The 26,026-nt window shown below is 36.1% G+C and overlaps 1 protein-coding gene across 3 annotated transcripts in view; it reads left to right on the plus strand.

Moving 5' to 3' along the window:
- The window catches only part of LOC118737496 (protein serrate), a 158,898-nt gene that overhangs the window by 89,800 nt on the left and 43,072 nt on the right, over positions 1–26,026 (plus strand). For all 3 annotated transcript variants that reach the window (XM_036468043.1, XM_036468045.1, XM_036468044.1), the window contains exons 5-8: positions 6,158–6,212; positions 7,502–7,817; positions 22,504–22,637; positions 23,116–23,291. In XM_036468043.1, the coding sequence (XP_036323936.1) occupies positions 6,158–6,212; positions 7,502–7,817; positions 22,504–22,637; positions 23,116–23,291 (681 nt within the window). The remainder of the gene's footprint in view (positions 1–6,157; positions 6,213–7,501; positions 7,818–22,503; positions 22,638–23,115; positions 23,292–26,026) is intronic.

Raw genomic sequence — 26,026 nt, forward strand, 5'->3', positions numbered from 1 at the left:
ACTTTAATTTTTTCGAGCACGCATCCGCGTGTTCGTTAAGTTACATACATACATCCAGTGCACCTCTCTTTCGAACGATGTATATTAGTTACCATTCATGGCAACTTTTTGTTGCTATTGTTATTATTGCTTTTGTTTAACAGCTAATCATAATGCGTGCTGCATTGACCGGATCAAGATGCTTTGCTGACGATGAATTACACACGAAGATTATGCACAGCCAAAGCAATTAAATTTCAACAACGCTGCACAGCAGGATGCCAGGAAACTCTCATTTAAATCCAGTCAAACTGGCGGCTTACCACGCAGAGCGGGATCGCGTTGCCAAAGTGAAGGCGCTGACAGAATATAAAGTCTATGTATCCATGGCCATGCCTTGTGAGGTGGTCAAAGTCGCTGTTATGGCAAGAAAAGTGGAATGCGAATTTTTAAAGTGATCTACGTAGCAAATCCAAAGTAAATGGGATTTAAGCAGATTCGCAAAAATTATTTTGAATTAGAAATACATATTTTGCTCACAATGTTTATGAGTGTCTCTGTATAGATAAGTACACATACATATATTTTCGTACTCACACTCTGCAATTCTGCAAACTTCCATTGATTTTCTACTTTCCTACAAATTGTTTAGTAGTGGTTATACTTTCTTTTTGTACCTATTAACTGTTTATGGGGAGTTATTGCTGGTGACTCGAGTAATTGGGAGACTCGTTGCGTTTATATTTCGACCAGTGTTGCCGTTTTGGTTACTTTTAACCAATTTTGGTTATTTTTTTCTTGCCTGTGAAGTTGTTAATATCTTTCCCATTTTGGTTATTTTTAACATTTACTGTAGTTTCTAATTTTTGTATACATACAATAATTAAATCTTTGAAAAATAGTGTAAACAAATACATTTATTCTGCTCAATATTGGTTATTTAACTAAAGTTATTACTACTAAAATGGCAACTCAAGATTCGACTTATTCCGATAATAATCATGGCCCGTAGTCATAGTCAAAATAAAGTCGACTTTAAAGTTAGTTGCAGCTTTTTTGACAGATATCCCATTGAAAATTATGTCAAAAAGCTGCAACTAACTTTAAAGTCGACTTTATTTTGACTATGACTACGGGCCCATGTGTTTACATATGCAAAAGAACTCGTAAAAGTTCCAGGGTGCAACTATTATCGGGTCCAAAGAACGTAAATCTATAAGAAGAGACAACACGTTATAATTGTAACGAGTCATTTCTTGTCGGGTCGTATCTTTAATAAATCGCGGTGAATTAATCGCCAAGCTTTTGAAACGGCCCCGCAGTTACACCGTTTCTTTGTTCTTTGCACACACCTACATAATATGTATGTGCCTGAAATGACATTTGAATAATACGAGAGTCATTAAAAAGCCGCAAAAAATGATTAGAATTCCGCGCAAAATTGGTGTTTCAAGTTAATTTATACGGGCTCAATTCTATGGATAAGTGAGAAAAAATACAAAATTTTGGTTTTATTTTGCATAATATGTATTTCCAAAAAACTTTTCAATTAGGTTCGTTATAAGACATAGGCCAGCAACACCTGTCGAGGTTGAGGAGAGTAGCAGCAGCAGTGGCAGCCCCAGCAGTGAAACCAAGTGAGAATATTTAGAATCATTGGCCCGTAGTCATAGTCAAAATAAAGTCGACTTTAAAGTTAGTTGCAGCTTTTTTGACAGATATCCCATTGAAAATTATGTCAAAAAGCTGCAACTAACTTTAAAGTCGACTTTATTTTGACTATGACTAGGGCCATTGTATTAATATTACTTACATATGTATGTATTTGTTTTATAATATATAGAATACAGAATATACATGGTCGACTAAAGACTACTTCAAATGAATACATACTCAGATAGTACATATATAAATACCTCGTATATGCGGAATCCTATACCACGTCACATATGTACAATAAAAAAGGGATTTGGTAATAATTTTTCCATTACTGCTTACTTTATTAATTTAAGTTAAGATTAATAATAATAATCTTACAGCAAGTAGGTTCAAGGGAAATACCATTCCACAGTTTTGAAAAAATCGGTTTTTCGCGCTTTTGTAAAATTTAGTTACCATCGTATACGCGGTACTGCGTTTGGCGTATACGAGGTACTTCGCGCTGAGCGACGATATAGTTCAATGCAGTCCAATTTTTAATTGTTTAATCTTAATTAAAAAATATTTACAATGTGGTTGTTCACGCTGATTAGGTATTTCATTGATTCTTACAAAGAAGTTGGAAACTGTGTACCTATGTACTGATTTAAAAACGTCATTTAGAGTCTGGTAATGTTACAAAGATATTAACATAAATATGTACCTAATACGGGAAGCCTGATTTTCTAAAATATGTATTTATATATATATACTTATATATGAATGTATTTCATTTATTTTCAGCCTTAAAAGGATTTACTTTTCAAAAATGCAAATAAAAATTGATTTTCTTTGGTTTGTAAAATTTGTCTATACGTACTATATAAAAGAGTTTGTGATTACCTGAGTTGTTAATCTAATAAAAAAAATGGTTATTTTTCCTTACATTTGGTAACTTTTTCGTCAAATCTTGGTTAGAAAGTTCTTTGAGCGGCGGCAACACTGATTTCGACTATCACGACAACGAGGTTGGTCAGTTTTTGCAAGTGCAACGCCATCATGCAGTCAATGTTTTCACGCTGAAGCTGGAACTCCATAGGCAAGCGTATGCGTGCGTATACGTATGCGTGCGTTTCACAGTTGAGTTGTATTTATACACATGTTCTTATGGGATGAACTCCATAAGTAAGCGCGTAAACGCAGAGAACGGAAAAAAATTCGAACATGAATTCGAATGCGCACAAGGTTGAATTTTCTCAACATTCATGCATTTGCTTGCGTAGACCACCAACTTTAAGGTGATTACACTACATGTTTGGGTATATATAAATCCCTATACATATCTTGGCAGAGAATTTTTGCGGCTTGGCAAGCATTTTCTTTATAAATATGTATTAAAGTGTGTATGTATGATGCATCAACTTGTCGAAATGACAAATGTCAAACGCTTGTAAGCGCACACTATGGAGTTGCTCCGTTTTTATGCACATAAGCGCATGACAACGGATCTATGGAGTTCCGGCTTAAAGCAACCTAAAGCATTAAGCCTAGAGAATGTGAGCACGTTGGGTTGTCTATTTTTTTCCTGGCCTACCTATCGGGTGGCCAGGTATGAACAGGTAGGTAATGCTAGTAATTTATGCTTTCGATTGGTATATATGTAATTTATTCATTAAACAAATGGATGAAAAATTAAAAAAATAATAATAATTTTTGAATAATTATTTAAAAATATCCTGGCCAAGATTTTTGCAGCCAATCCACTCTCGAAATATTTCCTAACACGTTAAATTTCAGATAAAATAGATTTAATCCATTAAACAGATGAGAGAAAGTCGCCATCGAAATTTAATACTTTTGAGTGCAGTCGCTACACTGAGAGTCGTTGCGCGGTAGTTAGGACAAGGCCTAGACAAGGTGGAAGTTATTGCGAAGCTTAGAGTTATAAAGCTCACGGAATCTGTGACGCGTGTGTATGTCGGGTGGTAAAGGGTTAATCATTTATCTGGACCCATAATATTGGACCACTAAAACATATAGAGTCCCAAAGAAATTTCGCGATATTTATTATATGCGATTCTACGTACCGGAATGACTCGGGTTTTACCCGACCAAGGGCTGTTGTTTCGGCAATCTAACCCGTTTAGGTCGGCGAAATCCATCAAACTTAAACTACACAAGCGGCAACCGTTGAAGTAACCAACTCATGTTGCTTCGACTTGTCCCAACACACACTGTAATAAAAATTTTCAAACACTTGAGAAAATTTTATTTTTCATCTTCATTTTCAGCATTGTTATACCCGAGCGTGCATGTGCCCAAGGGTATTATAATTTCGTTCACATAACGGTTGTTTGTAACAGCCAAAACGAAATGTACACATAAATGATCAGAATGAAAGAGAAGTCGATTAAGCCGTGTCTGTTAGTCCGTCTGTCCGTCCGTCCGTGTACACGACAACTCGAGTAAAAATTGAGATATCCAAACGAAATTCGGTACGTGGATTTCCCTTTAACCGAGGTAGGTCGTCAGTGCAAATAGGCGAAATCGGACTGTAACCACGCCCACTTCCCATATAACGGTATTCTCGAAAAATGCAAAAACTGTGATGTTTCAGTAAATATTGGATCCAAATTGTTGAAAATTAGCATGTGAAGCAGAATTTTGGTAGAAAATAGTATTAATAAGAAATTTTTGGAAAATGGGCGCGACCACGCCCACTTATGATAAAATGCTGTATCTCATTAGCCGCTTCACCAATCCGTACCAAACTCAGTGTGAGCCTTTCCTAGGACCTGGCTAAGAAATCTTTGAAATCGGGCAATAACCACGCCCACCTCCCATATAACGGTAATTTACAGAAACACGAAAACTGCGATAAATTAGTAACTACTGGAGCTAATTGACTCAAAATCGATGATTGCAATAACCACTTAGCAGGAAATTATAATATTATAAGTTTTTGGATAATAGGCGTGGCGCCGCCCACTTATGACTAAAAATGTGCATCTCGGTGACCGCTTTATCAATTTCCACCAAACTCGGTGCACTCAATAATCTTAGCACAAGAAAGAAATTCGTTGAAAATTATTCAAATCGAACTAAAATTACACCCACTTCCCGTATAACGGTAAATTTCAGACATCCGAATTTCAATAACTGAGGACGCTAATTTACTCCAAGTTAATAGTTACAACAATCTCTTAACAATAAATAAGACTGCTATAGACCTTTAGGAATTGGGTGTGGCACCGCCCACTTTATGGCTACAAGGTGTATCTCGGTAACCACTTTATAGATTTCTACCAAACTTGGTTCAATTATTTCATTAAGTCTAAGTCAGCATATTATCGAAAAAGTTTGAAATCGGGAAACCCCGTGCTTATCATGCAAATGTAGTTTAAAGAAAGTTGAAATGACGATATTCGATACCTGCGCCGGGTAGATAAAGTTCGGTTTCGTCCGAACTTATACTTCTTTACTTGTTTATTATATAGATGATATATAGTGCTTTCAATTTTGTTTGGAAAGGCCCCAAAGTTCAGCATTTTCATGAAATTTTTCACAAAGTGCAAAACACTAAATAGGGTAGCGAAGTGTGTTATAGACTACATAAGGAAAAATTTCTAAAAAAAGGGGGAAATCTGAATTTTTGCTAATTTTTTATTGTTTAACACAGCTCAACAAAAGTATAAAAAAAAAATTGGTACGGGAATGTTAAAGCTGTTTCTGATTGATTTTTTTGTGCTGATTACGAATTCGTAAGCATAAAGTTTCCATCAGCTCCAGATTTTGAAAAAAAGAAGTCAAGGTGTGAAAAAATCGCGGTTTTTTCAATATTTTAGTAGCTCTAGCAGAGAAACTAAAGGTGATAGAACCTTCCTGGTTTAAATTAAATCGAGATCTCTCGGCTACTATCTCTGTAAAGAGATCTTAAATATTTGAGATCTTAAAATATTTGTTACTATTATTGTCTTAAACTAAATGATGGCAAATTTTTGTGCATATTTCCCTCCGCAAAGGGTTTATAACCCCAAATCCCCCCTTTCACCCTTGCGGCCGGGCCTAGTATATAGGTATGTATGCAAATGTATTACTGAAGCTACTGTCTATGCCCCTTAATGAATTTTCTATACTTTTCCTAAACTTAAGTAAGCTTCACATTGAGCGTCACCATCTCTGTTGAAAGGAATTCTCTAAAAAACCAGAATCTATGTAAATGCCAATTACCGTCACTGGCAATTGGCTACTGTTGCTGTTCAAACAATAAAAAAACAGCAAAAAATAAAAAAAAACTTTACACTAAATAGTCAGGAAAACACGCAAATGTAGCTGAAGCAAACAACAAATTGACAAAATAATTTAACCTCATTTAACCCAGTACTACCGACTAGCGTTTCTTTTATATAAATACAGACATACATATACATAAGTATATGTACATACTTGCAAACAATTGTATATTAGTACTTTCGTATCTCGTTTATACGTTTATTTAGTTTAATTAATTTTTTTTTTTCTTTTTTCATTTCACCTACAGAAATCGTTTACGCTGATATTGCAGGCGTTAGATATGTACAACACATCGTACCCAGGTAATTATGCGGCAACTATTTAAATGCCACCAAGGCACCAGTGGCTCCAAAGCACCAGCACTAGGCAAAACACTACCATACCAATGACGGCAAGCGCCTGCTTGACAACGCGATTAGCTTGCGAAAACAAGCTACTAAATGGTCGATCACAAACGAACTTAAGCTTGAAAAGTAAAAAAAAAAAACAAAGGCAAAAACAAACGAAATAGCTAAAGTCAAGAGACGAAATTGCAATTGTTGGTGTTGGTAAATGTGACGGCGTGGCGGCAATAAAAGCCACAAGCTCTCCTCGCCTGGACTGCAGCTGATGGCAGTGTGCTGCTGCTTACGGTTGCACTGTTGTTTTTATTGTTGCTGTTCTTGTTGTGGAATTGTGGCAATTCGACGCGTCATTTGGGAGTTTTAATTAGACAATCTAACTCAGCGCTCGCACCGAGGGCGCTGGTGACAATTCTCAAATTGGCTTAACAACAACAATGACCACAACAAGCGGCTACAAACAATAAAACTTTACAAAATGTACCGAATACGGCGAACTTTATGTGCTACTCTAAAAATGAAAAAAATAAAACCTGACTGTATAAATGCGAAAAGTAGCAAAGAACAAATAATAAACTCATACAAAAACTACCGAAACACACAGAAAGTTTAACAAAAAAAAAACGGAAGACTTAAGCAACGAACTGCTGACAGTTGACTTGGGACTAACACAATTTCTACATTTCATTACATTTCGTTTCAATGTTTTTTATTTATTTGGGTTTCTTTGTTTTCTTCTTTTCCATGTTGTTGTTCTCGCCGCTGTTGTAACCAATGTTATATGCCTCATTTCAATACGCTTGTTTGCTCGACTGTTGGTTCGCTGGTGGCCTCGTTGGTGGTTTGCCTGCTGGGCGTCTCAAACACCGTGCGGTACAATTGCTATTTTGAACTTTTGTTGTCTTCGCGGCCCACCGTCTAAACGTTGACTTTCAAAACAATACTCGTCACAACAACAACAACACTGTTTCAATAACATTTGCACGCGGAAATGCAAAAACAAAAACAAAACCACAAATCGCATCAACAACAAACCTCTACTATTGTTTGGAAAAAAAACCTTGCAACCATCAACGCCATCGTAAACGTTGCAACCGAAAATCAAACGACAATAACACCAAACAAAACCACCACAATATACATATATTGAAATCGAACCGTTTGCACAAAAATTAACAACTACAAAACCAACAACCAAAAACATGCTAACAACATTCGCCCATGCAACACAATGTCTCATCAAATCATAGATTCGGAGAGGTTAATTGAAGAAACAGCATTTTCGGGCGTGATCCTCCCGTCACCCGAATGGAAGACGCTGGATCACATTGGCAAGAATGCTCGCATTACATATCGGGTCAGAGTGCAATGTGCCGTTACGTACTACAACACGACATGTACGACTTTCTGTCGACCGCGCGACGATCAATTCGGCCACTACACCTGCGGTGCGGAGGGGCAGAAACTTTGCCTACCCGGTTGGCAGGGCGTAAATTGTGAGGAAGCCATTTGCCGGCCCGGCTGCGACCCCACACATGGCAAGTGTGAACAGCCTGGCGGTTGCGAGTAAGTATCAAATAAATTTTCACATTAATGCATTCATATGTATTTGGTTTGTTAAGCACTCTCAAGTACACGCTTGTATGCATGTATGAAGTGGTGCATATTCATTTGGCCGGCATAGTAAAGTTTAAAACTTTAATGTACACAACAATATGACAAATTGTTAACTGTCAAGCAGTTATTATTGCAAAATTTTGTGCAAACTCTCATTTGCGTTGGGTGTCGAAAGTGGATTATTTAGGTGATTGTGCTGCGTATACTGTTTCGCAAAGCTGTTGTGCGATTTCTGAGTGCGTACGCAAGTTTTTTTAAATGTATTTAAATATATACACATGTTTTGCTTGTAATAAGTTTTTCACTTAAAATTTTTGTACATATGTATTTACATATATAATAAAATTACACTAGAGAGGGAACATACAAATTTGTGGTTTACTGCCTTTACTTGCCCTCTACTTGCTGCTAAGCTTTAGATCAAGCATTTCCAACGCCGGCAGAACTCCATATGTAAGTGCTCTGCGCTCGTAGAATTCTGTAGACAAGTACCCTGCGCTGGGCACGGCTGCTTTAGATGTTGATTAATAAATTTTCTTACAAAGGAGAACAGTCAATTTATTTCGTATGCTTACCACAGAAAGAGAGGTATAAAACGATGAAAAACTAAATTTTTTTGCTATATCTAATACTTCATAACCGACTTCAACAAAAGCATGGAGTTATCAATTCGCCTTCTTATTTTTTTATTTTTTTTTTAATGTATTTTACCGCATAACTTTGGACCATGTGAATCGTTTTCGATTTTTTATCCGAAAGGGTGGTGCCATACTAATTTTTTTAGTTCCGATAATGGGATCATTAAAAATTAACCGTATTAAAAATAATCCGTATAAACCAGCGATGGGTAGAAAGAGCTCTTACTTCGCACGTGCCCATTACATAAATATATAATGTATAGAAGGCTTGAGAGAGCTTTGCCCTCGGGCAAGGCAGCGCTCATCTTGGATATAGCTTTTGACAACTTGAACCGAATACTATGAGTCCTTTTTTATTGGAAAGGGAAATGATCCTTCATTAATTTTATTTATTTATACAACGAATTAGAGAATGTTTTTGTAATCAAATCTTGCAATACATTTTTAAATAATCTTTAATTAAAACCAAAAGTATGAAAGCGGACGTGACATATCGGACAGATGTGTCAGATTTTTAGTCCATACAATATTTTTACTAATTATGCATATCGTCGTTTAAAGTACAAAACCGCGTATCGTAATTCGGCAAAACCGCGTAACTGACATTTGCTGCCAAAAATTGGATTTGCTCACACAAGCTCTTGGCTCAATCTTTATCAATTCCTACTGAAATACACTTGCCAAAAATGCGATTGCTTTGTAAAAAAGAGCACCATTTTGAAATACAAAACCGCGTATCAACAAAATGCAAAACCGCGTATGTGAGGTTGTATAAATTATTTTGTAGAGAGTAAAAAACACTCATATTTCAAAATGGTTCCCATTTTTTTAAAGCAATTGCATTACTCGATAGTATATTTCAGGACGATTGGATAAGGATTTAGCCAAGAGGTTGTGTGAGCAGATCCAATTTTTGGCAGCAAATGTCAGTACACTGCTGTTATTTATCCCAACTTAAAATATAGGATACATTTAATCTCGATTAGGCTCGAGGGCGTGGCACCTCCCATGCAAACGGAATTTTTCATACTGCTTTTCTCAGGAAATATTTTTGGTAGATTACTGCAACTTGGTATGGAGATATATAAAATCATTGTCTACTGATGGATAAGGGCTGCCACCTTTTAAAAAAATCTAATTCAACTTCAATGAAGGGAGTTATTTATTTGAAAATTATATTAAAAAATGGATGTCAAGAGGCTTAAAAACGCTGTAGTTTAATATATTGCGAAAAAGGTTGCCACCTGTTTGAAAAGTAAAATTTAAATTAATTATACGCAAGCCATCTGAAGAATTAAAATATGGTTGTTAAACAAAATATTGTTAAGAAACCTTTATATTTAAAGTTTTGAATAATATTGAAGTATTTACACGGGTTGCCGCCTTTTTAAAAATTCAACTTAATTAGTTTAAATGAAATATTATAATACTTGCAGACCCGGCGAACTTCGTCCGTGATGAAGTTCTTTAAATTCTCTAATTGTGTAACATTTCATACAACGGTTAATCTCACAAAGAAATAAATTTAAAGAACATTTTCTCTTCACTCCCTGGCGGCAACAATGATCCGGTTCTATAGCAAATCTGTCCAAAAAAAAATTTATAGTATAGTTGGTGGCAATTTCGACATGGAGGCGTATAATTTAATTGTTCTACAGAAATCCAATATACATAGACTTATTTCAGACGAAATACCTTAAAAGTAAGTTTCACGTGGTGATTTGAGATTTACCCCTGCACAACTCAACCCTGGTGTCTCCGAATGAAGCTTTAAGGCATAACAATATTTACATATATACATTGGGCCAATCGTAGCACATAAAAATTCGATATTCTCAATGGTGCAACAGGTTTATTTATTTTGACATTCACGGCACCCTTTCTAACTTGGCGCGTATTGGTAATGATTCCAGCGCCACGTGGCAGCTCTTTTTTGCAATAGTATTGCCTTTACCATTACCAACACATATTTTGAATATTAGCCAAAGTGGATCATCAATAAGATTTTTAGTAATAACTTAACTCCAGTGCCAAGTGGCGGGTGAATTTGTGAATCTACACTACCCAGAGAGTTACTCAAAAACACACAAAAAACTTCGTTAATATCCGTCCGAGCATTTAGGAGGATTTTACTCACAAACACACGTACAGATGAATTATATATACGTTTGTACGGCGCCACGCCCTCTTTTCAAATAGCCCATTTTTCTCCATGCGTATAAGATTGATTTCATATATCTCCACACCAAGTTCAAGTACTCTACCATGAACATATCCAGAGATATTCGGTATGAAAAATTTCGGTTTCCACGCCCCCTCTATATAAGAAATTTAAGGAAGTTTAAGTTTGAAAATATTTTGAAGAGGGTTATAAACCTCCTGTTTTTGAATTGAGTTTTCTTGAAATAAATTTTACTCAAGATAGCACGCAAAAATTGCATACACTCAGCGAAGCGGGTGAAGGCGATCTAGTACTACATATATGTAAATACGAAAGTGAGTTGGTTTTTTATGTTGACTAAATGGAATTATTTATTTTTAATTTGTATTACAGTGTGGATGTCAGGCTTAAAAAGATTGTAGTTTGGAAAGGGTTGCCACCTGTTTGAAAAATCAAATTTATATATGAACGTCATATGAAAGAATGTTAATAAATATTTTGTTTGAACGTTTAGAATATTATTGAGGTTTTCTGCAAGGGTTTCCACCTGTTTAAGAATTGAATTTAATTAATTGAAATGGATTATTTGAAATAAGTGTATTAATCGAAATGGCTGTGAAAATACAGTTTTTTTTCAAAAATAAGCGTAGGAGGGTTGCCACCTATTTGAAAAATAAAATTTTACTTAAACTAAGAGAATTGGTAATGGAATATCTTTCACACTTCGGGTGTCAGACGAAAGGATTTAATAAGGTTGCAGTTTTAAAAGAAAAATTTGGACAGGGTTACCAACTGTTTGAAAAGTTAAATTTAATGAAATTAAACACAAGTTAAAGTGTCAAACGCAAGAGTGTTTAGACATTCTTAGTTCGAACATATAGGTGTGTGAAGAGGGTTGCCAACTGTTAAATTAAATTAAATTATTACAATAGGGGTATACATACGGTGACCATAAATATGGATTCAAAATGAAGGGTAATTTTTCAAAAATATGCCTACATATATTTACGTAGTATAAAAATATCAAAATAGTATTTATGATTCTAAATTCTTAATACATTTTAAACTTTAAAAATGAATCATGTTTTCTTCATTGATATTAATCTTTTTTTTACATGAATATTTATAAAAGTATAGTAAAACATATTATAATTACAATAGCTTACACGAAAAGTGAAAATCTTTAAAAGATTATTTTATAGGCAAATTTTGAGTCGTTCAAAACGAAAACAATACCCTTCTTTTTTGGTACTTTTCGCAGTTGTTTGTCAAAAATCGACATCATGTATCGACGTAAACGACGAGTTACAAAGTGCCCTTTACAAAAATATATAATTTGTGCAGATTGCGCTCCATAGCCTCTACATTTCTAATCCGATTTTCATTATCTTTGGCTCAAAGTTTACTGTAATGATATATCTTCGTTATCGAATTTTTTAAATAATGAAAAGAAATAATCAAATGAAACTGCGTATTTGATTGAAAATCTCACTTTTTTCGCCTGTAGCACTAATAATTTTCATTGAATTCGCCACAAGTTATATATTTTGGTAAGAGGCACATCAATACCCTTCGAGCTGTAAGTCGGTTACGTTAATTTGGAGATTTTTTCATGATATATTGAAGAACAGCTACGAAAAGTACCAAAGAGTTACCACGTTTTGAAACTCTACTACAATAAAGGTCACAAGAGCCGTTTCCAAATTTCTGATCCAAGAGAGAGGATGATTCATAATCGGTACCAAAACCAAGATTGACTATTGGTTCATTTTTATTTTTCTCCGGAAGTTCTCTCTCAGCGGATTTAGCTATTTAGATTCTCTCGAGAGTTTACCTTTAAATACAAACTCTTAGCGCACTTCTAACGGCAACAACACAAGGCCGCATAGTTATTCATATGTACGCCTTATTGGACTTATATTTTACGTGTCTTTGAAAATCCAAACAATCTGCAATAAAAATCACCCAAAATTTCAATATAAAAAAATATTATACCAGAAAGGCAACACTAATCTGCACTCAGTTTTTACACCCTTTAAGTATGTGCTTAGAATTATTGTAAAAAAAAAACTATTATCAGTTCAGTACTGCAAGAGGTTGGGGTCGAATGACATCTCTATCGAGAGCTAAATAGAGCGCAATTTCAAGCTCTTTGCTGCCCTTCATTTTCTTCTGTTCTTTATCTCCTTTTCGCATAGCGTCCCACCTTTTCTTTGTGTTATTATTTTTATCATTTTTATTTGTTGCTTTTTCTTTTTTGTTCTACGTATTTTTCCCCTTCTTACTTTGTCTTATTTTCTCCGTGTTTCCTTCGTATTAATTTGGTATCCATTCTTTCACTTTGTCTTACTCTTTTATCCTTATTCTATTCCTTTTTCCCGTAATTTTCTTACCCGTTGTCTTTATCTTTCTGGTTGCTATTATATATGCCTGTCTTTTATTAACAATCTTGTCCTTCTGTAAGAAAACCTTCATTTTATCGGGTTAGATACATGAGTCTAGCTCAAGCGTTTAAACTAAGTTCAAACCACAGACTTAATGTCACCTCCTTACGTGAGCCGATACCGCTTCACCTCTCTACTTACGCTATCGATTTCTAACTACACCACAAACCAGTTTTTTCAGAATTTCACAGGCTCATTACAACTGATATAATCTACCCTGGCAATGGTGTGATGGCTTACAGTACTGCCGACATTAGACTCGATAAGCTGACCCGCTCTTTATCTGAAGGTCCTTGTACATACATATATATGTATCTCCCTAAAGCTTGTACTGACAGAATATGTACCACAGTGAGTTCGGCTATAGGCCACATTCGAATTTTGGAAATCCTCTTAACTTATCGAAACTTTTAACCCGTTTAATAAAATCGAGCTCTAGTATCAGTCGATAAATATCGATTTTCACGTTTATGAAAAGTACGGTCGGCTTTGTGTTAGGTCTTTCTCTGTAGACTCCACGTAATTGCGAGGGCCTCCAATTAATAACATTCTTACCCACGATTAAGCCAGTCATCACCTTGTGCGCTGAAATGCAATCATTCGTCATAACTGCAACTAAAATTAAAATGACCTTTCCAGAGCTCAGTCGACACAAAGATGCAACTTACCTCCCGCACGGTGCATTTTGAACGCATCAAGTGAGCAACGTGTCTGCAGCAGCAATTTTGAATTGAAAGCCAGTTCATTTGCTACTCGTCGTTTTTTCGCTACAAATTTTGCAAAGGCAGAGGCAACTTACAATGTTGGAAAGTACCACCAGTGCAGAATCACGTATTCTGTGTTACACTATTTTCGAGTTTAGCAACGAACGTTGAATCGTGCATGCCACACTAAACGAAAAAGTCCTAAAATAAGTATGTATGTACATACATACAAACATTTCTTTTGCAACTTCATAGTATAGACAGTTGCAACAAGATGAATACTCGTTCAATCACAACAAAGCGTGTTAGAAAAAAAAGGCTGATGCTGTCTCGAGTGGAGCTGTTGCTGTTGCAGTTTGTTGTTAAAAAAGTTGCTGCAACGTTTTTCGATTTGTTTTTTTGTGTTGCAGCACTTTGCTGGCCACAAGTTGACCACAAATAAAAACCCAAATTAAATTCGCTATTAGTGGCATTTCTGTTGATGTTGTTCGTGGATGACTTGGTTGCTAAAAGAGGCGGCAGGCTCCACCCACTTGGCTGGCGCGCACACGAAAACGATTATTGTTGCCGCAAAACAGCATCTAAAATAGCAACTACAGCTCAGGAACCCAGCTGCGCTGTTTTGTATTATAGCAAATCACAACCGCAACCGAGGAGCCTGTTGTAGCAAAGTCGGCCAGCAATTGAGCAGCGATTGGCAAGTTGAATACCAACAACAGATATAACAATATTGTGAACATGAAACCCGAATGCTAACATCTGCGGCAATAATAGCGCCGTGCACCAAAGCTGCAAGAAAATCTCTGAAGCGTTGGCAGCGAATGAAACCAAATGTAATGAACAAGCAAATTCTTTTTGATGCTGTTAAATTTGCGCATTTCCAATAATAAAAAGGTAGCGATTTAACAACAAAACGTAGCAATCTCAGCAAGGAGGCCACCACTCACTCACACACTTGCACGTTGCTTACTTTGGGACGGGATGAGGTAGGCGGCCAGCAGTAGAAGTAAATTCGACAGCTCTGGCGGTGGTAACCAATTTGCCAATACATCCCAAAAACTACTGGGCGCTGTTATGTACTTTGATGGCCTGTTGAGATGCCCTGCGACTGCTGTTGCCACCACTTCGAAACGGCAGCAGCATTAACAGCAACCGATAACAAAAGAAAAATCGAAATATAAAAGACTCAACAACAAATGAATAACATTAAAGTCATTTATAAATAAGTTTAAAAATAAGAGCAAGGGCTTTAGTAAGCAATTATATTTTTAGTATATATCTATATGCAATAACAAATGCAACAACAAATGCTGTACCAATTCTCTATTGGCGCTATTGTGTGCCAACTTTCTGTGTTTGTAGCTATTGCTATTCGGTTTCTGTTCTCACTGTTGTAGTTTTTGTTGCTGTTATTACTATTATGCTTGCGTTGCAAATTTTTCCAAATATATTTTTTTGATTATTTCATTCGGTTAAATGGCTTTCTAGTATTGACGTGAACATTGTAATTTGCTGTTGCCATGTTAACGGTGTTTTGATATTAATTCCTTCATTTTGGCATTTTGCATGTACTTGTGTTACTGTTGTCTACTGTGTTACCATATTATAAAAATTCATCGAACGGTAACTAAAGGTAATCTGTATTAGGTTAGGTGCTTTAAGCAAAGTTCCTCTGCAGTAAACGGCCCGAAGGGTTTAAACCTTAGTCTAGCAAATAGCTGCTGCAGCAGATGTTAAGTAGCACCGCCTACATTTCCAAAGGATAATGAAAAAATCTGGAGCTAACGCTAAGCCAGCTGCAGATGCTCCCCTGAGCGCCTGCGGTCAACTAGAGGCCGGTGATTGCTGCTTGATCATTAGAGTGCGTAGCCAATTGGCTTCCATCTTCTTTTAGTAGCCATCTCTGCCTGAAAGACGCTACAAAAATGCGGCATCGTGAAAATGAGATTTATTGAGAGTTCCTGACAGAAAACGCCTTCTCCAACTCCGCCATCCAGCTTCGATCCATCCACGAAGATATTTTATTGGACCTCTACTCCAGACGCTACGATTCTCCTATTCGCACCTTCGAGTAATGAGTGTGGAAAAGTATCCGTTTGGCGCCAGCCTTTTCTGGTAGGAAGTCGAAGCTTTTAAGTATTTTTCAGTTCATCTCCGGTTTATTTGAGTTTAGCCTAATGGCATGCAATTTTGCCCGCAATGACCACAAGTACGATACTTAGATCAGGAGTAGTTCGGGGCACTCCGCTAGTTCCAACAAGAGCCGCTCTTTGCACGCGATCTAGCTTCCTAACAATAGTACACTTTTTTAGTAAGTTCAATATATCACTTTCGGAAAGAGTTCCCCTATCTTTGCTATGGCATTTTCGCAACAGTAAAGAGCCATCCTGTCCAATTTCACTTAGCAGAGGCGCTGCCTCATTTCGTTCTGACATTTCTGTCGTGATGCATGCGCGATACAAACATTACTAGGTAGTTCTAGACTCTGAGTCAGGGCTTTTACTATCCGTTCGGGTAACACATTATTGGAACCCCCACGATTTCAAAAAAGACACCAACTGCAAATCCTTGTTCTTAAGACTTTTACGTTCTTAATAATTCGTCGTTGTGGCCTGAATGAATTAGAATCATCTTAGATCCACTTCTTGGCTTCTCAGCTTTCGAATTTTGGGTACCACTTCTTTTTCACTAATCTCGAGGTTTCGCAAAAAGATACTTGCTGCTGGCGGAACTTTATTGCGCGCACGCAGCATTTTCTACCACTAGCACTTCGCTCCCTCTCCCTACTTATCCATTCCTCTTTTACTTCGCTCCCAATCTTTAAACGGTAGTCCAAGTTTGCTTTTATTATTATTGCCAGACATGCAATCTAATCTAGCTTTTAATTGACGACTTTTGTGCAATCACAAAGCATCGATGGAAATTATTGGAATAAAGATAAGCTAAAGATTCTTGATCCAACATGCATATTTAGTTGCTATTTTACGCTATTTTTTCAATCGAGAATAAGACCCTGCGCTGGCATGGCTCTACGCAAAAACAAAAGGTTCCGTCAAGTTGCAGCGAGCTTCTATTTACTTTAATACAATAAAGAAATAATCAGTCGCAAATCGAAAAATTTCGCGACATAGCCCTTACTACCCTTTCCACTTTTAGTTCATACACTCCTGAAGCAGAAATATTCCAAAGTGTATGAACTAAATGTTGGCATGGAACATATTGGGTTGTGCTTTGTTTTGAATTCTTACATTTTGATTATATTAAAACATTATTTTAAGCTTTAGATCATAGAGGATTTAAAATGATTATAGAAACTCAAACATTGTCAGAGATATATAAGGCATCAAAATTAAAATATGCATACTTTTTAAAATAAAATTAGCAAAAAAAAACTGTTGGCGTTATTGCAACGATGGAAGTTTAAATTGACCATTAAAATGGAAGCACCATTTCTGTAAAATCTATTATTGGAGCACTTTATTTTTATTACGCTTCCACCCCGACCTTTCGTAGTTTGAAAGCTTATATCTAGAAGATTAAGCATTTTGTACATCGCTGAAAAACATATATTTATATCTTCCAAATCATTGAAAAATGCATTACTTATAAACATTTTGAATTAAGGTAAATAGGTTGAATTTAGTAAGCTAAAAACTGAAACCATACAGTTTACTAGTCAAAGAAAAACGTTATGTTTTTAGCACGTCCTAAGCTAAGAAATTTATTTCCTTATTTCCTTGTCAAATTGTGGCAGTTGTGTATATGAATATAGGGCACAGCAATACTTTCTCGCCAACCATTGGCCATTCCACAGAACAATTATTCAACATTCGCTAAGGTGTTGTAGGCAACGTGCAACACAAATAACTTTTTGCACTCAAATGAGAACAAAGGTGGAAAATACAAACCAAAACACTGCCTTTATATACATGAGTTTCGCAAAAAAGATAAATAAAATGCAACCAAAATTTTGTGAAGCCAGTCACCACCGTCAACACCATCCACCACAGCAGCTCCAATACAACACCAAACGCATCAACTTCGTTTGCTAGCATGGCGAAAATGTGCAGTGCTTTTTTTTGTGTAAACTCATTTAAAAGTCATTTGTGTATTCCTCAATGCTGCAGCATCCTAAGGATGTTGTTGCTGTAACAGCTGCTCCCGCAACAGCATCGTTAATGTCAGCAAGCGGCAATCAGCCATCGCTCATCGCTAAGACTGCAAGCTGGCAGTCTGGCTGTTTGCCCCCTTTGGACAGCAATCAAAAAGGGAACAGAATACTCACGATTGTGCGCCATTTAAGTGCAACAAATTGGCACTGACCGACTAACTTCGGCGGCAACAAACCTACATATATTTATGTATGCACATTTCTAACAGAGCTGGCGGCATGTTTGCCGCATATTAAGTTTGCTGTAGTGCTGACAAGCTGCTTACAATCGTAACAACAATCAATACAATCGTAGACACTTTCTTGTTGCGGATGAATGCCGGCCTCATCGTTTGTTGCAAGCATAATGAAATGACAACAACTTCTTAGCACAATGTGGCGCCTGACTCTGCGGGCATTGAAACTTATTTGGCTTTGTTATTTGTTCGTCTCTCAAGGGGGAGGACATACTACATACATGCACACATCGATACATACATACCTACCTATATATATGTACACTATACACATGGTACATATATACGTATTCACTGTTCCATATTGCAGGTTCGCGTCTTGAGTCTTTTGTTAATTTTGACTTGGCCACCCTTTTTACAAGGCTTTTCTTCATTAAGCAGTACGACGTTAATGAAATCATAATTTATGAGTTTTTTTCTTAGCTTATACGGGTAATACTTATTTCAAAGGGTATGTAAGAGTAACTATGTTGTATATATATATACTGGAGACTAATAAAATTAAATGTTTGTTTATTAGTCTTTGTACAAACGTCTAAATTAGTTGGTTGTTTCTTAACGCATTCAAACAACTGAATATAAAAACTCATACTTTCTCCTACTCCTCTGCTTAAGGAGATATAGCACAAAATTTAACCGCAAATATCGTAGACTTTATATTTTTCGAATCAAAATCTTGCTTTTTGGCCTCAGTGCCATCTGTCGGATAGTTGTTTGGCTAAAAAGAGGCTAATTAGTCTCAAAAACCAGCTTTGCTTCTTTTTTACCATGCATGCGTAACCATGCTTCAGCTTTCTGTGTGCATGCATCTAAGGGCAGTAAACGAGAAGTAGGAGAAGTCGGGAAATTTTTGTAAGTAAAATTTTTCTTTTTGATTTTTTTTATTATAGTATTTAAATATTTTTTTTGAGTAAAATTTTTCTTTTTGATTTTTTTATTATACTATTTTAATTATTTTTTCTATAATGTCAACTTTAAGTACCCAAATGGGCGTAATGGGCTACGAAAGCGTATGGACTCGTAGATCTTCTAACGCTCGAGTAATACGATAAATAGACACTGACATTTTATGAAATTGTATATTTTTAAAAGAGGAGAGGTGTATAAAAAAAAACAAAAACAATATTAAAGGTCAGAAATCACGAAAATCCCTTCAAAGAAATTGCAGGATTTTAAGCGACTAGCAGCTAGAGCAAATCTCATTTTTTCGTTTTCGTTCCCCAAATAAATGTTTTCCACCAATAATTTTAATTTTTTTTTATGGATATAAAAACTGTTAATTAATTCGCCTGAAATAACATGCATAATTTAATACAATTTGATCAAACTGCTGATAGCAAAAGAAAGTATTTCTCGTACTACCAAAACAAGCTAAACAATTTTTATAAAAAGTAAGTTTCTTGCGAGTTTTTGACCAAAATAAAAATGTGTTCAAGAATATTCTGCTTCCCCTACTAATTGACGTTTACGACCCATTTTTATTCAAATAAATAATGGTAGCCGCCTGACGTGCCATGTTAAGGCCAGCATGCAGCTCTCAAGAAAAGCAAAAACTCCATACAAAATGACGTACAAGAAATGGCTAAGAAATTTTCTTATGTCAAATTTCCTTAAGGCAGTACGCAGTTCTTAAGAAATTTGCTACATTTTCTACTACGTTTTTCTAAAGTTTTTGTGAGAAAAGAACAGGATGCAACCCTCTGTTGCAACAGAAATATATGCTCGTTCCATTACTTCTTGAGGAAAGAGTGAGGTAATAGGCAGATGTCAAAATTACTTGAACACACATACGAAGTAATGACAAGTTTTTCATGAACGTTTACTTGAGAGCTGCATACTGGCCTTTAAAGTTTAAACTTAAAAATATGCTGAGGCAGTTTTTGTGTTAACTAAGGAAAAACTGCTTCCAACTTATTAATGTACAGAGATAAAACTTTCTCAGCATATTCTATAATGCTCCTGGAAGATAGTTTATGGGGTAGCTTCTAAATTCAGAGTAAAAAAACCGCTTCCCTCAGCTGCCCGAAATTTGCAAGAACAAAAAGTGAAATCCCGATTTTTTGGTTTATTAATTTATTTTAAAAAGTGCATTTTTTTTTTGTTTTTGAATCAAAAAGTTTTATAATTATACATTTAAAACAATTAAAAATCAAATCCAAAGTGTTTAGCTTTTTGCAGGTACTCGTATCTAAACTATAAAAGTTTTATAATTTCACAATTCTTTGCCTTCGTTTGCCTTTCATCATAAAAAATCCATTTTTTTCGCCCTTAATCCTTACCGAACACGGCGCACAGTGTATCATTTCCATATTCTAGAAAAGATTAATTACATTATTTTATGTCGCTAAATTTCAAAACAACGTCAAGAATGTTTTTAGAAATGCCTGATAAAGACGAAACAATAACAACTAAAAATTTGAATCACAGTGTATGGCGGGACGGGGTTTGATTTGAAAAATTACTGAGCGCAATAATATTTAAACTTGTATATTTAAAACTGAATCTCAATGTTGAATTTGTCGGTGTTATATGATATATGCAACCATTGCTAAATTATCATTTTAGTCTTATTTATTTAGGTATGATCTTTTTAATGAATATACATTTTTGGGAATTTAATAAACTAGGACTGAGTATTTCATGTTAAAGTTAAACGATGTTGTCTTAGACTTATTTTTAGCAAATTATTATTTTTATTAGACCCGAAAACTCGTTATCCGCCACTGTTCGATAAAGTTTGTATATCAGCTTATTTGCCACTCCCCTTAGACTTTAAACAACACAATTTTAGCTGCTGGAAAGTGCAGGTTTTGATGAAATTTTCTTTTTTCTGGCCTACTGGGAATTTCATGTTCTTCGAGTAATTCATTTGCATTTTATCTCGGCTGAGACAAATTCTTGTATTTTTGCTTTGAATAGTGAAAGCCTGTTTCAATACATTTCCAGTGGTATCCCATTTTTGTAAATAGAGCAAGAAATATTGAACTTATAACGGAATTATTTTGACCCAACTTAACTTTTTATCGATATTTTCCACGCCCATAATTTAAAAAAATATATTTATTTTTAAGTCCATTTCTGTCAGTTTATAATTCCCTGTTGTAGAGAAATTCTAAGTATAAATTTTGGGCATTTTAGCCTTTGTAGTTAGTTAAATATTTCAGTTTTTGCATTTTTAAAAATTGCAGGTATATAATAGGGTGGCGTGACAGTAACTATAAATTACCAATTTTTTGTAAAAAGCTTCGCCGATCTTATAACGTACCTTGTGCAAAATTTCCTTAATCTATCTTCAATAGTTTTCGAATTACAGAATTAAAAGCAGCTAGATGGGTCAAATCTTACACTGTGCGGCGGCGGTAAGCAAAACATTAAACATAATAAATCTTTAAGCGGCCATGCACAGCAAAAATATAATACCGTCAATACACATATACATACATATGTACGGATGTAAGCACGAGCATATTGGTGTTTTGTGATGCATGCAAGCAGCATGAGGCATAAAGCATGCGGCATGCAACATGTAACAGCGTGAGCCATCGCATACCGATCGTAAAAGGCAGATAAATAACTTGCAATATTTCGGAGGTCATCCCCAAATGCCTGGCGGCTGTTACGCTGGCCGCGATGAGTTGTAGGTAGACGTAAAACGTTTTTGAGATTCTTTTTGGTGTTTTGTTGTTGTTTTCATTGTTACCTTTGTATTGCACGACAGAGGATATGCAGAACGAATGCAGCAAGTGCAAATTCGTAAGTTAATGCTACACAGAGTCGGCATAACTGAATACATCTTATCCTGGCTTACGGAGAGCGGAAGGGCGTAAGCAACATTCCGCGATTTGTTGCATGATTCGATTCGTTTGCTTGTTAATTTAGTTGCACGTTAAGATTAATTAATATTAAACTCACTTAAAGTCTGTAGACTGCAGCAAACTCGGACACTGCTCTGCCGCCAACTTTACTGGCGCTCTTGACGGTTGCGGCTGTTGTAGCATACTCGCTGTGTTGCACGCATAAAGACATCGCATAATCGATTTTGTAGCATCTAAGTGCACTCCGCACTACGCTGCCATTATTAGTGGGGACTTCCGCTTGCCTCTTGGTGGCTCAGCCAGTACATTTGTGGCTGAAATCTTTCCTCAAGTGTACAGTGACTAAGCCTTGGCCTTTAAACGAGTACGCGCAAAAAATAGCATAACTCTTTACGTGTAATAATTTTATGTCTTTTGCTTTATTTTTTAATATATTTCTTTTTTTTCGCTTTTACCATTCTTACAGATGCCGTCGCGGCTGGCGCGGTCCACTGTGCAACGAGTGTATGGTGTATCCTGGTTGCAAGCATGGTTCGTGTAATGGCAGCGCCTGGAAATGCGTGTGCGATACCAATTGGGGAGGCATACTCTGCGATCAAGGTGAGTAGAAGCTGATTGTTTGCACACATATCTGCACATATGTAAATATGTATGAAATGCATGAACATGTGTTGCATGTGTCTGCGCATGTGTTGCAAATTGCCACAGTTACCAGAAATAAGTACTACATATAGCCGAAACCAATGCAAGCCACTAGCCAGCAATGCATTTAACTTCATGAAAATCTATCTAAATTACACTTCGGCAGAAAGGCTGCAACACATGTTGCATGTGTTACTTGTACCGACGTGAAAGGCAACTTACAAGCCAACTGCGTGGCACTTTATTGGCAGAAATACATTTCAACTTGCCTTTGCTGCTGCTATTGTTGTTGTTCTTGTTGTTGACTGTTTAGCGATTTTCCATACAGTTTAATATATCGTTCAAGATGCCTGACGCGTCTGCTGCTTTCTTATGATTACATTTTACTTTTTTGCTTCTTTTTCACGCTTCGCTATTTTTGGTTTTGTTGCTGTAGATTTAAATTACTGTGGCACTCATGAACCCTGCATGCATGGCGGTACCTGTGAGAATACCGCACCTGATAAATATCGCTGCACTTGCGCCGAGGGTCTGTCCGGTGAACGTTGCGAAATCGTGGAGCATCCGTGTGCGACGCAGCCATGCAAAAACGGTGGAACCTGCACGCTCAAAGTGAGTAAAAAATGTAGATAACTTAAAGCGAACATACAAACTAACATACATAGATATGTCGTTATGCACGTAAATAAATATGCTAGTTGATGTGCTTGATTTGGATGTGCCTCATATGATTACTTGTTTGTATAGTTATTAAAGGATTATTATGATACTTCTTTATACATATGTATCTATGTATGCATGCATGTACATTAGTGTGGCCCAAAAACAGCAAAGTTGGAAATGTAATGCTCTTAACCGCTAGGATTGTTCAAAATTGGAAAAAACTATTCCCCTATCTTTTATTTTGAAATCAAAAAATATTTAGAGGTCGCTCAAAGCGCTCAAAGTGTTCCATGTATTTTTATATGGGGAAAATAGAATTTTTCGTAGAAATGGTATAAAATTCTTGAAAATCAATATTTTTCGATCGGAAAACTCTGTTTATCTTCAAGATACTTTCAATAATAATACTCAATTGTTTATTTACCTATTTTTAATACTAATGATTTTTTTATTGATCGCGCCAATGCATTTTTCGGGTTTTTGTGGGTTTTTCGTGGACTTATAAATTATAGTTGCGATGAAAAAATGGTTAAATAAGCAATTGGGTATTATTATCGAGAATCTGCTGCAGATAAACAGAGTTTTCTGGTAGAAAACTATTTATTTTTAACTCTTCTATACCATTTCTACGAAAAGTTGTTTTCCCCCCATATAAAATACATGGGAAACTTTAAGCGCTTTGAGCGACATCTAAATATTTTTTTATTTTAAAATAAAAAAGGAGGGATTTATTTTTTTGGGTACGAGGAAGAGAGAGCTTTAAAATTCCGACTTTACTTTCTTACACAAACTTTTGCACCACCCTAATGTAGATATTAACGTTGTTTGATATTTAAACATGTTTCGTACTTTTACATAGAACGTTTTGTAGTGTTTGTGTAAAAATATTTATAGATTTTGCTTAGAAAGATTCCGCTAGGTATACCCAAAGCCTCATACATAAGAAATGGAATAATTCTAGAATTTTATTGAGAGAGTTTTTCATTGCCGATTTAGCTCACACTGGTCTCTGCTTTCTTCAGCTGCTGACATTATTAGTGGAGAATACGATAATTCTTCAAAGCCATGTATATTTAACAACAGTGGCCAGAAGGCGTTTTATCTTACTCCCGTTCACCGTTCAGACCACTTTTTTGCTTCCTTCTCCAAGTAATAGCGACACGCCTTTTCTAGGAGTATCCTTGATCTTACACGGCTCTTAGACGATGTTTTCGATTTTTACGGAGCCATGTCGGAGCGACAAAAACATTTTACCTCTACAATGGACTGCGTTTTTTTTTTCATTTCTAAAGTGTACTTTGGACTAAATTCACATATTTGTCTTTACTTGAAACAGTCCCAGTCTGGAAAAAATTTGGTTGTTATGTATCTCATTTTCTGGTAGAATTTTCAGGCTCCATTCTGATTTGCTACCACCTCGAGCACCTTTTATGACTTTGTTATTTTTTTATTAAGAGGCAACTCGATTCCATTCTCTTCTATCGGAATTGCTCGTTCGATTTTTGCTGGCGTCGTGATTGTGTGCAGGTTGGCTCAGTTGAACCTTGACTGCGGCAAAGTCGTCTACACTCTATCGCCAGTCATTTCTACGTACTCGTTCCTCTTCTGCAGTAGTGCGAAGGGGTCGTGAGATGAAATTTCTCTGCTAATTTGTGAACGCATATTCATATGGTGAATAATTTTATTATAGAAGCAAGATAAAAAGGTGAGTGCCAATTCCTAGATTATCCGTTACAGCTTCTCAATCTTAATCTTTCCTAAAGCTGATTAAGCCAAGTTTTTAATAGCTTAGATTCGCATGTAAATCTTAGGTTCAGCCAGGTAGTGACCCAAGCCCATCTTAGTCCTCCTAGCTTAGAGAAAATATTCAAGGAGCGTAACTCGCAGGATTTCGGTGGAAAATTTTCAAACTCGTCGAAGCTTCTTCTGCTTGGACAAAAATATGAGGTGAAAGTTTGTCGAAGTATTCGAGTTATATGTACTTTCTTTTTTGGGTTTATATTGAGCGCTCCAATCAGATAACACGCGAAGAGCTGCAGCAACTTAATCACCTTCCTGTTATTTGATAAAAGCTCTTTCCTCACGAACGACCAGAATAGGGGAGAAAGAAGGCCTTTCAGAGGGCATCCTCTTATGGCTCTAATATTCACGGAAGTGTTGCCTTAGAAAGATGTTGCATAACGCTCACGAAGTATTGTATTGATGCATCCGACAGTAGAGAAATCTATGCTTCTTTGGAGCAAAGAGATCAGTAGGCCCCTTGATTGAGTAATCTCCTTAAAGTCGAGGACCCTTTCGATCTTACTAATCAGATACTGTAAGGCAGAATGTATTGATTTCAATTTGATATACGCAACCTGAATATTGCGAAAGGAAGTTGAGTATCTCAGTTTATCCTTAAGCTGTAGCAGCCCTTCGATGGTCTTCAAACTGAAGATGGTTAAATTCATGGGTCTGTATGATTTAGGTAAGTCTGGGTGCCGATTTCCCAATTTAGGAATAAATAAGCCTGATACCTCTCTCCAAGTGTCAGTATGTATGTATTCCCAAGAATAACTAGCCGTAAATAAACAGACCAGGGGATCGATGTTGTTGGATCGACAGGAGTAGAGGGATCTAATACGACCCGTAAAAGCTAAGCAATTACTTTTTCTTAAATTGCCATGCCTTTTACTTAAATATTT

Source organism: Rhagoletis pomonella, unplaced genomic scaffold, assembly GCF_013731165.1.
Source record: "Rhagoletis pomonella isolate Grant_MI unplaced genomic scaffold, Rhpom_1.0 Rhpom_scaffold_00004, whole genome shotgun sequence".
Classification (NCBI taxonomy): Eukaryota; Metazoa; Arthropoda; class Insecta; order Diptera; family Tephritidae; genus Rhagoletis; species Rhagoletis pomonella.